General features: G+C 35.2%; 1 protein-coding gene across 1 annotated transcript in view; it reads left to right on the top strand.

Moving 5' to 3' along the window:
- Nucleotides 1-13,567, top strand: part of AK9 (adenylate kinase 9) — an 83,467-nt gene extending 69,900 nt beyond the window's left edge. The window contains exons 31-40 of the mRNA XM_088130009.1: nucleotides 3,033-3,243; nucleotides 4,672-4,873; nucleotides 5,443-5,589; nucleotides 6,674-6,894; nucleotides 7,850-8,046; nucleotides 8,917-9,086; nucleotides 10,413-10,511; nucleotides 10,594-10,696; nucleotides 11,483-11,597; nucleotides 12,986-13,567. Of these exons, the coding sequence (XP_087986135.1) occupies nucleotides 3,033-3,243; nucleotides 4,672-4,873; nucleotides 5,443-5,589; nucleotides 6,674-6,894; nucleotides 7,850-8,046; nucleotides 8,917-9,086; nucleotides 10,413-10,511; nucleotides 10,594-10,696; nucleotides 11,483-11,597; nucleotides 12,986-13,188 (1,668 nt within the window). The 3' untranslated portion in view covers nucleotides 13,189-13,567. The remainder of the gene's footprint in view (nucleotides 1-3,032; nucleotides 3,244-4,671; nucleotides 4,874-5,442; nucleotides 5,590-6,673; nucleotides 6,895-7,849; nucleotides 8,047-8,916; nucleotides 9,087-10,412; nucleotides 10,512-10,593; nucleotides 10,697-11,482; nucleotides 11,598-12,985) is intronic.
- The last annotated feature ends 1,159 nt before the right edge of the window (nucleotides 13,568-14,726 follow it).

Here is a 14,726-nt window from a genome sequence, read left to right as displayed (position 1 = left end):
TTTCCGTCAATAAGACTCCCCCATGTACAAGATGAGCCCTACTTTTCCAACCCAAAATTAAGAAATCAATATTTTAAAGATAGTGCAGAACACATTTTTATTTAGTAATTAGTTAACATTTACCTGATACACTCGGTGGGAGGAGGTCCAAACTGTCTCTCTGGAGCTTTATTTCCATGCTCTTTTGCATAACTGATTACATTCAATCACGAGTGAAACTGCCGATAGCTTGTCTCTGCAAACAGACTTCCTCTAATTGGTTTGTTCAGCATCAGCTGACATCAGTTACATAAGGCTCATGACTGGAGGAAGTCTGTTTGGGAGACAAGCTATTTCACTTGTGATTGGAGGCTAGCAATAGGAGGAAGCCTGTCTGCAGAGACAAAGTATGGGCAGTTTTGCAACCGCGCGGTTCTCTCCTCGGCTGACTTCCTTGAATAAGACGCCCTTCAATTTTTAGCGTAAGGATTTTAGAAAAAAGTATCGTCTTATAGTCGGAAAAATACAGTAATTGCAATTGTGGGTTGTTTAAAACTTTATAAAACAATATATGAAGATTTTGAAATTAAGTGTAAAGAATCTTCCTGTGGGAAAAATGTTGGTGATTAGAAAGAAAATATGATAAGAGAGGACATTGAAGGTTGGACATAAAGGGAACCAGAAAGAACTAAAAATTATAATTAAAGGAGAAGAGACCCATTAATACAGAATGGAGCAAATTAATCTGACTTTGGAAGAATTCAAGGATATTTGGGAACAATACACTCAAACTACTCTTAAGATTGTCTGTTATTATAAACATGGATATAAAAGAGGTTTCAGAAGAGGAACAGATTTTACTGGACAAAATAGAGACTGAGGCTGATTTGAATGTGGAACTGAAAGTGGATTTACAAGTGCCAGGCTACAAGAATGATATGGAAAAAGATGTTACACTAGATTTTCAAATGAAATCAGCTGATGTCTTCATAACTAAAAGGAACATACAAATAACAAATCAGAAGAGTGATTTGGATAACTTTCTTATCTTGGATTTACAATAGAGATGTGTTAAACTTATGAAGGAGTTTCTGAGAAGAAACAAAGAGAAAATGGCAAGAGATCAACTTTTGGGACGCTATCTAAAGCAGGGGTTCTCAAAGTACGGCCCGCGGGCTGGATACGGCCCTCCAGGGTCATTTATCCAGCCCGCCCACCTGATTGGCCACTGCTGCTGTCTGTCAGAAGCGGAAGTGTCGGGGCTGTGTCGGGAGCTGCAGGCAATGCATGAGGAGGGAGATCGCAGAGGCGGACTATTCTACATGACAAGTATGCCGGGTCTGGTGGCTCTCCTCCTCTCCTCATGTTTTTTTCAAACTATAGTCTGGCCCCCCAACATTCTGAGGGACCGTGAACTGGCCCCCTGTTTAAAAAATTTGAGGACCCCCGATCTAAAGGGATTAAAATTTAAGATTTTTAAAAGTAAACAGAAGGAATACAAAGTCAGTTTATTTGACCAAGGTTAAAATCTATATGTTGCTGCTTCTGGTAGATCTTAATGGACTTTTCTTGACTAGGACTGAACAATGAAGTTTTAAAGATTTGTTTATGAGATCCTTTGTTGTATTTTAGAGAAAGTGATTAGTTTAATGTGAATTAAATTAATTAAATTAAATTAATGTTTAATTTTTTTTTAATGTTGAAAGGAACATAAAACTGGGTTGTTTAAGGTTAAAATGTACTGTATATGTTGTTATTTCTGGTAACTCTTAATGGACTTTTGCTGACTAGGATTGAACGACAAAGCTTTAAAATTTGTTTATAGATAAGAGATGAGATATGGGAAGTATTAGAGGAGGTAATAAGTTACTGAAATTGTACTTGTCTTGATGAAGGGAGAAGTCATTTCTTTATATATCTTTTTTCTTTATATTTTTTCCTTTTCTCTGCACTTTATTTTTTTTTCTTAGTTTGTATTAGTTTTTTATCTTTGTGTCTGTAAATTTCAATAAAAATTATTATTAAAAATGTGACTCTGGACTGTGCACAATAAAAAATTAAAACATGATAATATAAAAAACAATCAACAATTTAAAAAAGGCAAGGAGAGAGCAACAACTATTAACAACAGTGGAGCCACCTCAACAACTCACAATTCCCTTTGGGCCCCCAAGCCTGATGACATAACCAAGTCCAGAAGGACTTGCAAAAAGTTAACAAGGATGGAGCCAACCTGACTTTGGGTGGGGAGGGATGATGTTCCATAAGGCAGGCGCCACAGTTACCAGTGAAATGTCAGGAAATCTGTCTAGACCACAGTCACTAAACCCTGAAACTCAAAACTGCCCAACTTCCCCACCATTGTTTTCCTTTTGTTTTTCCCTCCCAGGAAAATAATGTACACAATACTACTTATACAGTATTATAGAATAATACTGTTCCAGCTTACATACAAATTTGACTTAAGGACAGACCTCGGGAATGGATCTCGTTCTTAAACTGGGGACTACCTGTAAGGAGGAAAGAGAAAAACATTCCATAGTGTCTTTGGCTAACAGCAATCATTCTGGTAACAGCCAAAGACTGCCTCCTACTCAAGACTCTAGGAGCCTTTGGTGTGAAGTTCAAGTCTCGTGGGAAGGGCAGAAGGTTGGGCTAAGGGAGGCTCCTGCTCCTGAACTTGAAGCATTTTAATTTTATATAGCTTCTTTGATTTTCCCTCAGATATACTTCCAAAAGACATATCTAGGACTGTGGTGGTATTAATGATTGTTAAATGATGTTGTAATTTATTTTGTCAATGCTTCTCAGCAAGTATTTGTACTAGCATAAATTATTTAAATTGCAGGCTGGAGAAGCTTTGCTTCCTTCTCCCAAATAAAAGATTAATATTTGTTAAAACTTAGAGAAAAGCATATAACTTACATAAACATGCATTATATAAGTTACAAATTATATATTATTTACTTTACTATTTATTTATTTAAATTTATTGGCCAGTGGACTCTGTAATTTATGTAATTTGGACATCAATAATTCTGTATTTATTGCAGCTAAGCGAAGGAGATGCGATCAAGCCCTTTCAAAACGATGAAACAAGTTTTCCAGTTATTCATCGGAACTGTGTTTATTTTTTTACAAGTAAAGAAAATAGAGAAAAATTTATGAAAAATCCTATCAAATATCTCCGCCAGCCTAAACCTAAACCAACTGTACCAGTTAAAATTGCAATTGTTGGGCCTCCAAAATCTGGAAAGACAACAGGTAGGCTTCTGCCTCACCATGAGAATATTGGTGTTTGTGTTTGCTCGTTTTTTTACTGCAGGAAAGCAAAACAAAGCATAATCCCCCTCCACATGGTTCAAAACCACACTACTAAAATTCAGCCATTGTATTTTCAAATTTTGGTGGCAGAATTGCAAACCATTTTTTGAGGGTTGGAGGATTTTTAAGGATTGAAATGGAAAAGATCTGCCTCCCTTGCCCACTTTTAAAAAACAGAATCAGTCCTGCCCCTTCCAGTGATATCAATATCCTTCTAATATTGTCATCTGCAGCCCTCTATTTAGCGGGGGGAGCAGTTTGAAACCCCAGCCTTGGGAAAGTTACTCATCCCTAATGTATAGGATAATCAACTTGAGCAAAAAAATATGATGCATTTTTTTCAACTCAGGTTGAATTTCATTTAAATAATTAAGGTATAATATATTTTAAAGTATATATCTTTTCTACCATATATACTGCTATAAGACAGAATACAAGATAATTGTAATATAACCAAGTACACGTAGTTGATGATGTGAATGTTTTCATGTAATTGGCCCCCCAGGAAAACATGGGCAAAGCTGTTTTTCTATTAACAACTGCCATTCCTGTTTAGTCAAGCGATTGTAATTAAACTTTAAAAATATATCGGGTATATGTTTCTTCACATCAATAGAATGGTATTCTAGGACTGCAGCCCCATTTTTAAAGAATCTGACATTTTATCTAATTAGATATGAAATCTGCTAAGGCGTATGTTATTTCTGATATACAGCTTGTGTAATATCCTTCATCTTTGGCATCATATGATGACAGTATAACAATAGGAATTAACAACCAATAGAATCTGCGGCAAAATGGCATATGCAGGTACTAATGCTGCTGCCCACAGTCAACATCCATGGCACCTCATCACTCCCCCCACCTGCCTGCACTTCATAGCCCTCCCCTTTTTTCCCCTTCAACAGTTATTTGACTTTTTTTTTTATTACAGAGCATGCTTGAGCATCAGTAGGTTATTTTGTGATTCCTCATTCCTGAATTTTCCCCCCAAATATTTTCTATATAGAATACAAAATAAAAAATAAAATAGAATAGAATTTTATATAGAATATCAAGACAAAATAAGGGTAACTGCGTAATATTGGCTATTGTAGTCAAAAAAATGTTATTTAAATTTTAAAAACATACAGTACATTTTGTGCCTCTGGGTATTAGTTAATTTTGGTCTTAGGAAGACTTTGTACTCAAAGATTTTCATTGCTGAACTATTTTGAAAAAGCTTTGTATTTTTAATAATGTTAGTCACCATACTAGTTTTTATTTTAACTGTCTTTATTGACCATAACTATTTATTCTTTAGAATACAATCAGTATATTTCACGGATATGATGAAAATGTATTAATAATCAGCAACATGTTTTGCAGTTGCCAAAAAATTTGCAGAAACATATGGATTAATGCGCCTTTCCATGGGAGATGCCATCCGTGCAGTGTTAAATGATCAGCCAGAAACTGAATTGGCTCTTGTGCTAAAGTGGCACCTTCACAAAGGGCTGACTGCACCTGATGAACTTGCCCTAAGGGCCTTAGATATTGCCTTGATGGATACTGTGTGTAACACTTCAGGGTGAGCAATTTCCATTTCAGGTATTATATTGCATTATTTCTGTAGGGTTTAGCGAACCAATAAGAAACTATTTCCAGTCCATGCTACAGACAATTGTGGGTTGTCTGCCATATAATTCTGTCCTACTTGCCTGTGATAGTTCTCATAGTGGTTTGCTACTGAGAAGTCACATCTCTAGATTTCAAAAAAAAATTGAATGATGCAGCTTCTTCTTAAATCAAAGCACGGCTATAATCATGATACTTTTTTACTTTCTATCTTATCTGAATTCAGTAGATTTATTAGTTTATGGATTCTGGAATGTATATGGAATAGCAGATTATTTTTCAGTATTTGTTAGTTTTAAAATACTGTACAGGTATTTATACACACACATACACACTTACAGAAATCTTGAAACTTATAATCAGAGTTTGTGTGTGTGTGTGTGTGTGTGTATTGTTGTTGTTTCCTTGCTTCTGGCTTGTATTCTGTGCCTTGTTAGCAGTATTCAGGAATTATAGGAACTGATACTGTTCCAAAATAGATCTGAACTCAGATCTGAATTGTATTAATTTTCTCTCCCATAGAATTGTTATTGATGGATACCCTGTTACAAGAAAACAGGTAGACCTATTGGAAGAAATGAAAATCATTCCAATAAAAATCTTTGAGTTAGACATTGATGTAAAGGAGGTTTTAAGAAGAGCACTTCTGGATAAACAAAGCCCTAACAGGTAGCAATGCGAGGAACATGGAAAGGAAAAACCCCCACAAACTGATCCTTATAGCAAATGTACTTTTTTTTTTCAGAGTGACAATTACAGGGTTTTTTAAAAAAATAATAAAATAGCAGATAAAGAAGCCATATCAAAGTTGTTGTCATTTTCTGTTCCATTCTTGTATACTGAACACTGAATGGTCAGTAACTGACTAAATGTGTTCCTTAAATGTTATTTCAATTGTCTGTGTCTCATGATGTATTACAGGACACATTGATATCTTTAGTACTTATCTGTTCAATCATGCTGGCAAAGAATATATACCAATATACCAACCGAAAGAACAAAGAGTCTGTGACAGCTTAAGAACAAATTTATTATGGCATCAACTTCAATGGCTTAGAAATATTTAATACCTTGATTTAAAGTATTTATATGCCATGGTAGAGAATTGTAAACAGGTCATAGGGGAAAGGTTTCTTCATAATCAATTAATAGTATTTAAAACTAATTCAGTTACTCATGACACCTTGGGCAACTTTTGGTAGTCACACTAAAAAGATCAGCAGAGGGAGACTGTTCTGTGTGAACAGTAACATAACCAGAAGGCATGATATGGGATTTTTCACCCATGGTTTATTTTTCCCCCCTTGGGGGGAAGGTGGTGGTTGATCAGATTGTTCTGTTTTGTTTTGAAAAAAGCACTTCTTAAAAAAGCAGCAAAACATTCTTTCATTGTGTGTTTTTTGCCTCCAAAAAATCAGTTAGAAATTGAGCCACTGGTAGCACAATCTCAAGGAATTCTGTGTTTTGGGAGCTACACACAGCCCTTGCATCATGTCTGCCCTAATGGAAGGAATTCCTCTGCTACTTATCTCATAAAGCCCGCCAAATAGTCCTGGACTGTTGGAGGGCTTTCCAGAAAAAATTGAGGAGAGGAGGCATAGTAGTGAGAACAGGAGGCAAAAGAGGAAAACATGTTGAATAAAAGTATGCTCATTACCATTGTTAATCTTTAACAATCTTTACTAATATAATCCACAATGAAACACTTTTAATTGAAGTTTTGCATTAATGGGTCTTCAAATTGTTTTCTCAGACCTCCCTATCCACTGCATGAAAGCTCCCATATTCTTTCCGTCAAGAATTCCTGTTACAGAGCACAAACTGAAGAAATCAGACCATACTATGAGGAACAGCACCAGAACTGGTATGTAATTGATGCATCTCACAGCAAATGGTGGATCTGGAACAAAATCCTGCAAGAAACTCAAGCAGTCACTAAACAAATCCAGTTATACCTGGAAAGAATACGGCAAGGTAAGCTGAAAGTCTTGTTTTACATAAACAGGTTTTTCTCAAGGAAATTTATGTTTAAATCTTACACTTGAAATGGTAAACTTGAAATATCACCTTAAAATAAAAATCAAGACATCTGAAACTTAAAAAGAGAATTTCAAATTATGTTGAGGAAATTAATGATCTGTCCATATGCTATTTGCCAAAAGAATCCAAATCCATCCAGTTTTCATAATTGCTTTTATGGTGCATATTACAATGGTGCATTTATAATATAAAAAATCTATATACAGAATATCCTTCTTTCTGCCCCATATGATGTGTGCAACCCATGTAACAATAGAGAGAGAATATATATTTTATATGACACAGACTATTACCTTCAAACATGTCTTTATTTTCAACCATATAGGTGGGAAAATGGAATTAAACTCTCAAGCTTCTTACATTGTGAATTATATTTGATTAATAACTAGTAGTCCATTATTTTTGTTATCTTGAGGGAGGAGGAGTATTTTCAGTTTCTAAAAAATTATATGGAGCAATATTAAAGAAGCATACTAAGAATTCTTTGCCCGCTGCCCAGCTGAAGTGGTCTCCATCCACTCTTAAATTGATTGAAAATTAAAGTGGCATGAAACTTGCTGTGCCCATTGCCAATCCCTATTCCACCCTTATCTTCTCTGCTCCCAGTCACTGCAAGTCACCAATTTCTTTCCAAGATAATGGATGAGTAAGCCTAACAGATTTTGCAAACTTTGAGGCTGCCTTTGGGTGGTGTAGGAGGGGGAAAGTACTTGAACACCAGTGCAGTAAGGACATCTTAAGTTTGTTTCATTCATGGGCAGAGGAGGAGATGAAAGCAATGTCACTGGGTCACAGCACAATAAAGATGTTAATGGGGAATCTTTGTACCACTATTAGAAGCAAGCGTGGAACAGCTAAACAAGATAGTAGCGTATTCAATTGTTAACAGGAAAAGCTGCCAGTATTGCTGATATGTGTATCATGCCAAATGAATTGCTCTCTCGGCTGGGAGAGTTTGGGCAATATTGTCCGGTGAGCCTTGCGGAAAGGGAAGAACTTATTGATTGCTCTGACTCTCCTTCTCTGAAGTTTGCTGCAGAATTTCGAGGACATTACTACAAAATGGCTGGACAGGAGGAGTTAGATGTACGTATGTATATTATTAATCAGGAAAACAGATACCGGTGCAAGGAATTGTGAGAGATTGTAGAGCTTGATAGGAATATAGAGATTGAAATTTACTTGCATCATGGTGTGGCAAAGACCTTTGTAGACAGAGAGGTGGGGAGCTGACTAGCAAATAACAGCAAACACCAGACTCTTCAAAGTTTATTCTTCCCAGTCTCTTGAGTATTCAGGGGCAGGGACAATATTCAGGGACAGCATTCTGGGTTGGTCTTAAGCAAATTATTGTCCCTTAATCCCAGCCTCCAACTCTTCCTGCAATATTGCAATCAAATTAAAGAACTGAGATATTATTTGAATGCTCAGGAGTATTATTATATAGTAATGGCTATACACAATGCTTATTCACTGAATTGTACTGTGGTGTTGTTTGTTTTCCTGAGCTTTAAGAATACAGTGTCGCTCGTTAAGATGTAATACTATTTGCATTCTTTTTTAGATTAAATAAAAGTGGTAAATGAAACCATTTCTGGAAGGGACAGTGATAATGAAGCATTTCCCTTTGCATCAAATAGCCTCCCTATCAAACCATCTCCCTGTCCTCAAAGCTTACTTTCAGAACTATTATGCTATCCTTGTTGTCTATTTTAGTAATTCTTGAATCCTTCCCTCCCTCCTGATACTTGGATCTTATCCTCTAAAATAATGACTGATTATATTGTCATTCTGTAGAGCACTTAGCAAAGGACTGATGATATTCTGTAGTAGTAATACAGATAGACAATAGACAGACTTTGTTCTGTCACAAAGTATGTAAGTAGATTCATTAGTATTTTGTTTCTATCTTAAAGCATGTTTCTTCTTATGAATATACTATTTCTTTCAATGCAGAAATTCCTGGAAACTCCAGAATTATATGTTCCCCCATTAGCACCTTATCCTCTTCCTTTCCCAAATAAATTACCAAAAAGGCTGACTGCCGCAGATGTGAAAGCTTTATTTCCCATGCAAGCTGAAATGCAAGGCTTCTGCCCAGTCACATATCTTGATGGAAAGCAAAGGTAAAGACTTGCATTTTCATTTCCATTAAAAAAACATTAAAAAATGCTTTATCAAATTTATACTCAACACAATCAACCATATTGTCAGTGTTTTACAGTAATTAAGAGCATCATCTGAAGCAAAAATATCCAGACTAAAACATTCAAGGCAAGCCTAGAACAGACATATAGACATCTTTCTTTCTTTCTTTCTTTCTTTCTTTCTTTCTTTCTTTCTTTCTTTCTTTCTTTCTTTCTTTCTTTCTTTCTTTCTTTCTTTCTTTCTTTCTTTCTTTCTTTCTTTCTTTCTTTCTTTCTTTCTTTCTTTCTTTCTTTCTTTCTCTTTCTTTCTTTCTTTCTCTTTCTCTCCTCTCGCTCTCTCTCTCACTCTCTCTCCCTCCTTCCTTCCTTCCTTCCTCTCTCTCTCTCTCTCTCTCTCTTTTTGTAATTTATATGAACCATTTTCTTAATCTTGCACTGAAGGATTTATTTTTAAAGAAATTTAAAGAAATTTAAAGAAAATGTAAATTTAAAGAAAAATTGTGCAGGTATATCTACTGACTTAATAGAAGATCCAAAATTCTGTCTTCCTTTTGAGATGCATTGTAAACTATGCTGCATTCTAAACTGTTTCTTCCTGTATACTTAAAGTATCTTCCATTCACAGATTTGTTTTTATACTTCACCAAATATTGTGAACATTTTGGCCCATCACATACCACAAAGATTATCAAACCGGTGCCTGATATCTATAATGTGTACTGTACTGTATGTTACATTATATGGTATCTGTAATGCACTGTAATACAGTCAGTATAAATGTTCCTGGATAACCTTAGGGATAAGGATGTGGGATCTTGTAGATTAATTCTTGAAAAATCACATTCACAATGCAGAGGTACTTTTGTATTCCTGTATGGCTGCTATATTCAGAAGTGCTTTTGTTCTGTTGGTGCTGGTTCTTTGTTCCTGAAAAAGATGAAGTTTGCTATGATCACACATGGCTCTATAGAAAGGTTGAGTTCCTGCAATACACTTAATTGGGACAACTTCTGAAAAGGGTTTGAAAACCATTATTGATTGAAAAGACCAGCAGTTTTCCCTTTTTAAAAACAATTGCTGGCTGAAATTTTGATCAGAACCAATTACTTGAAGCATGTGACTTCTCTTTTATCTTAGCTTACTAGTTTCCAATGCATTTCTATACTCAGTTCAGAAGACTAATCATTATCTTTAAAACCCTAAAATGATGTTAAGAGCTTTATATTTTAAGGATAATTTCTTGTCACAATTTGAAGCAGAAAGACAAGCTACAATTTAAAAAAAATATACTGCTTTTCTTTTGAGGTATGAAGCTCTGGTACCTGGGAACATTGAATATGCTGTACTTTATCGCAAAAAGCTATATATTTTTGACAATGAAGAAAAACTTAAGAAGTTTATGAGGTATGGAATGCATTAAGTAGTTTTATATCTAAATATTGGGCTATGTTTACATTTTGCTAACCTTTCATTTCTAAATTCTTAGAAAACCAGAAAAATATTGGAAACAAACGCTTCCACATAAGCTTCCTCCTTTAAAGGAACCCATATTGTTGACAGCTCTTCCTCTGACTGGATACCTTGAGCAGGTTTTTAGGTCTTCTTGTTATTTATAGTCAGATTTAAATATTTATTTGGATTCTAATCAGCTATACTTACAGACATCTTAAAACTTACAGAACAATTTTTCTAAAACAAAAGTTGATGATCATTTTCATTAAAACTCTTCCCATTTATTTGTACACCTTTCTTTTTTTAACAATTTTGATTCTGAGATTCCAGTTTTGAATTGTGATGCACAGAAATGTGCCACACATGTTCCAGAATCTAAGACTCCGTGATCAAATCAAATCTGCATATTGATAATGCCGAACAAGTTAACTATACAAAACTATATCCAAAGTACCCTAGGACCTGAACTGATTTTAAGGGCTTTTAAGGGCATACACTAGGGCCACCCCTCCTTGGCAATCCTGTTTGACCTTCCATTCAAATTAGCCAGGCCTGGGAAATCTGGACCCAAACTTCTGAACCCCTAACCAATACACATTCAGCTCTTTAATATATATTTGCAAACCACTTCCGAAAAAACAATTGCCTTGAAAACTGCAAGGACTCGTCCAAGCAGTCACTGCAGGGTCAGCAATGACTGAGCGCAGACAAAAAAAAAAAAATCTTTAAAAAAATCAAATTTCAAGGTGCTTCAGAAACAGTACTCCAAGCCACAGTGCATTAGCAAGCCATATACATTATAAGAGTTCCCCCATTGGGGGGAGATGGGCGGTTGAAAAATTAAATAAATAAAGCAAGCAAGCAAATCATGAAATAGCATCATGATACTAAACAATTAACATAAATAATATTTTAACCCAAAGGGCGTGGCTACAGCACTAATAAAAGCAATGAACGCAGTTGGTTGCTTAAAGCCAAAATTTCCATTCCTGAGCGTGAAAAGGACTGCTCTGCTATTCATAGCCTATCATTTAAAAGGTAAGGAAAAGGAGCACTATTGTTATAAAAGAAAAAAAAGGGTATTTCTATATCATTAATAACTGTATAAAAACATTTAGATTGGGCACTGATATCAGAATTAGCCAAAAAAGAAAAGTATTAATAATTTTTCTTAATAGGTAAAAAAAAGAACATTCTTTTCAAGTAGATATGTTTCTTTTCCAGAATTGTTATTTTTAATTTTTATTTTTAGACTCATTTAAGGGAGGGGAGCAGGGAAGGATTAGTAAACTTGTATATGGAAATGAATTGTTATTTTTGTTATGTCAGTGTAAATGCTGACTTCTAGATAATTAAGTTCTGCATAATGAAAGCATGATATCCATACAGGGGTCATGGAAGTAAAGGAACATTTAGGCAATACATACTCAGTAGCATGAAGGCAAGGAAGCAGATCATTAAGGGAAAAAATGAATGTAAGAGTTGGTCTACTGCTTTCATATGGCCATCAAAAATGTGATGAAGTCACATGAATCTGATAAGAAGTAAGACTTTTAGATATTTTATTTGAAATTGTAAGAATTCATTCTCTCTTCAATACAGAACAGAAAATGAAGGGGAAATAATTTCCTCTTAATTCTTCGGTAATTTTTTCTCCATTCCAAGAGCTCAAGCCAGTGTTATATAATTGGATTTACTTGCACAACAATTGTTTTGTTTCTCACTGTTTTGGTTTGTGACTGTAATTTTTTTTTCACTCATATAGACTGCTCCAAAAACTAAAAATGAGAGTAGCAATCGCATGCCTTTAAACATGGATTTAGCCTGTTAATAGATAAAGTGGCATGGAGAAAACATTTGTAAACCAAATGAGTGCTAAAGTAGTTTTGTACCTGACACTCATAATCCATTTTCCTTCCTTCCAACACTTCTCATAGCAAGTCGATATTACAAGTTACCACTACAGTAGCCAATGTTGTAAATTGCTATGAGCTGGTTTTCCTAGGAGTACATGGGTACAAATTTTAAAAATCGGTAAATAAATATCTAGTCAGAAACAACTTCTGGGAAGCACTGAAACATAGTATGTGCATGCACCCTTTGGAAAATGATTTTAACATCCCAAGTTCTGCAATCCACTCCTTATTTCCAGTGAGAACAGGAGTAGATAAATGTTTAAAGACATGAGCCATGTTTAGACCTCAAATTCTATTACAATAGTTAAATTAAATGTTATAGCCAAAATATGGATTTCTAGCCAGTGTCAGCACCCACGGTAAACAGTATCACAAATATGGATTCAGTGAAGAGACAGTTTAGGCATTTATTTATATAAATAATTCTATAGCATGACTTTGGGTATCAGGATAACAGTAATGTAAATTCTGAAATACATTAGATAATTAAAGTTATTTAATTTCTTGCAGCATATAACCCTAACAGCCCTGATTATATACGAAAGAAGTATAAAATGAAGTTGGAACGGTTCATAGACCATTGTGAACTTATCCCATACCTAGGCATCAAAATGACAAAGCGGTATAAGGAGCCTCAAAATCGACCTATTGACTTTGACCACAAGTTACAGACTTTTTTCTCTCTCAAAGATGTGGACCTAACTTCTCATTAGTCTGAAATAGCAGAGTGATATCTTCATATTTGGCTGTTAAATTATGAGTAGACTAGGTTGTTTCTGGATCCTGCCTAACTACATAATGTATCAGGATAAGTTCATGTCACTGGCTTGTTGCAAGCCTAAACAAAGCAATCCTGTAGCTTCCTATAGGATGGTATGCAAAATGCAGTTTATAGAACTGATAGCTTACAAATATATTTGTACATTTTCATATAGTCCTAAATAATTTTGCAAGGAACTTAGTAATGATTGTTTTTAATTAAGTCTACTTCTAAGAAAATATGTTTATAATTGTGACTGTATTAATATTCTTCAATAATTAAATGAATAGAACTTTAACTGCTTTAAGCTAAATCACTTTAAATTAAATCACTATTGTTTGCCATTACTGGACTCTTAAACATTTAGTGTGTTTATTTAAATGTGAAGTATGTTATATTATATTTGAGATAATATCTTGGCTTTTAGTTATTACTGTGGTGGTTTTAATTTATTACTTTTGCAACTAGTGAAATATTAACTTCTACATGTAGTTACTTGAAAGAATCCACATTCAGGTCATTGCTATTGTTTTTTTCCACACCCCAGTTCTAAATAACTATGAGTAATTTATTTTATTTATTTATTTATTTATTTATTTATTTATTTATTAAACTTGTCCCCGCCCATCTCCCCCCAATGGGGGACTCTGGGCAGCTCACAATATATTAAAACAATAAATAAATATACAATTAAAATTTATAACAAGACACATTTACAAAAATAAAAGGAAAAAATCCAGGAGGCCAAGGGTAGCAACACCAGGCCTCTAGGGGGGTAGCCAACCCCACATCTGATGACCTCCCTCTCCACCCAGGCCAGATGGCAGAGCCAGGTCTTCAAGTCCCTCCAAAAGGCCGGGAGTGAGGGGGCCTGTCTCACCTCCGGGGGCAAGATGTTCCAAAGGGCAGGGGATACAGCAGAGAAGGCCCACCTTCTGGACCCCGCTAGTCAGAGTTCTTTTGCCAAGGGGGTCTGGAGCATGCTCTGTGTGATCAGGTGGGATGGGTTGAAATCGTGGGGAAGAGGCGGTCCCTCTGGTAGCTTGGCCCCATGCCATGTAGGGCTTTAAAGGTGATAACCAACACCTTGAATTGGACCCAATTGTAATTGCTTCATTTTACACTTCTTGGTAGTTTGAAAGTAACCTCATTCTATTGTGTGCATTTTTTCAGCAGCTTTGTACTACTGTGCACAGTGAAAGAATGTATCTTTCATCTTTTTGCCCTATTTACCCATGATAGGATGAAGAGCTGGAAAAATTCTGAATTTTTATTATCACCAATGCCTTTCAAAAAGGAATGTTTTTTTTTCAAATGGCTTGTCCTTTATGCCATGTCTTTTCACCCTAGTGGAAATCAGCAGTTTCCAGAGATGTATCTTCACTGAGATGGGTAAATGAGTCTGCCTGTACCATTTCAGCAAGTAAGAGATTCATATTGTTGAATGCTCTTCCATTCAAAAAGAAATCTTCCATAGAAAAAACTAGACAA

Source organism: Python bivittatus, unplaced genomic scaffold (assembly GCF_059951505.1).
Source record: "Python bivittatus isolate LINGU-HERP-01145 unplaced genomic scaffold, Pbiv_v1 ctg000020_np1212, whole genome shotgun sequence".
Classification (NCBI taxonomy): Eukaryota; Metazoa; Chordata; class Lepidosauria; order Squamata; family Pythonidae; genus Python; species Python bivittatus.
Note: the sequence above shows the minus strand (reverse complement) of the source record. Positions and strands in the feature narration are given on the sequence as shown.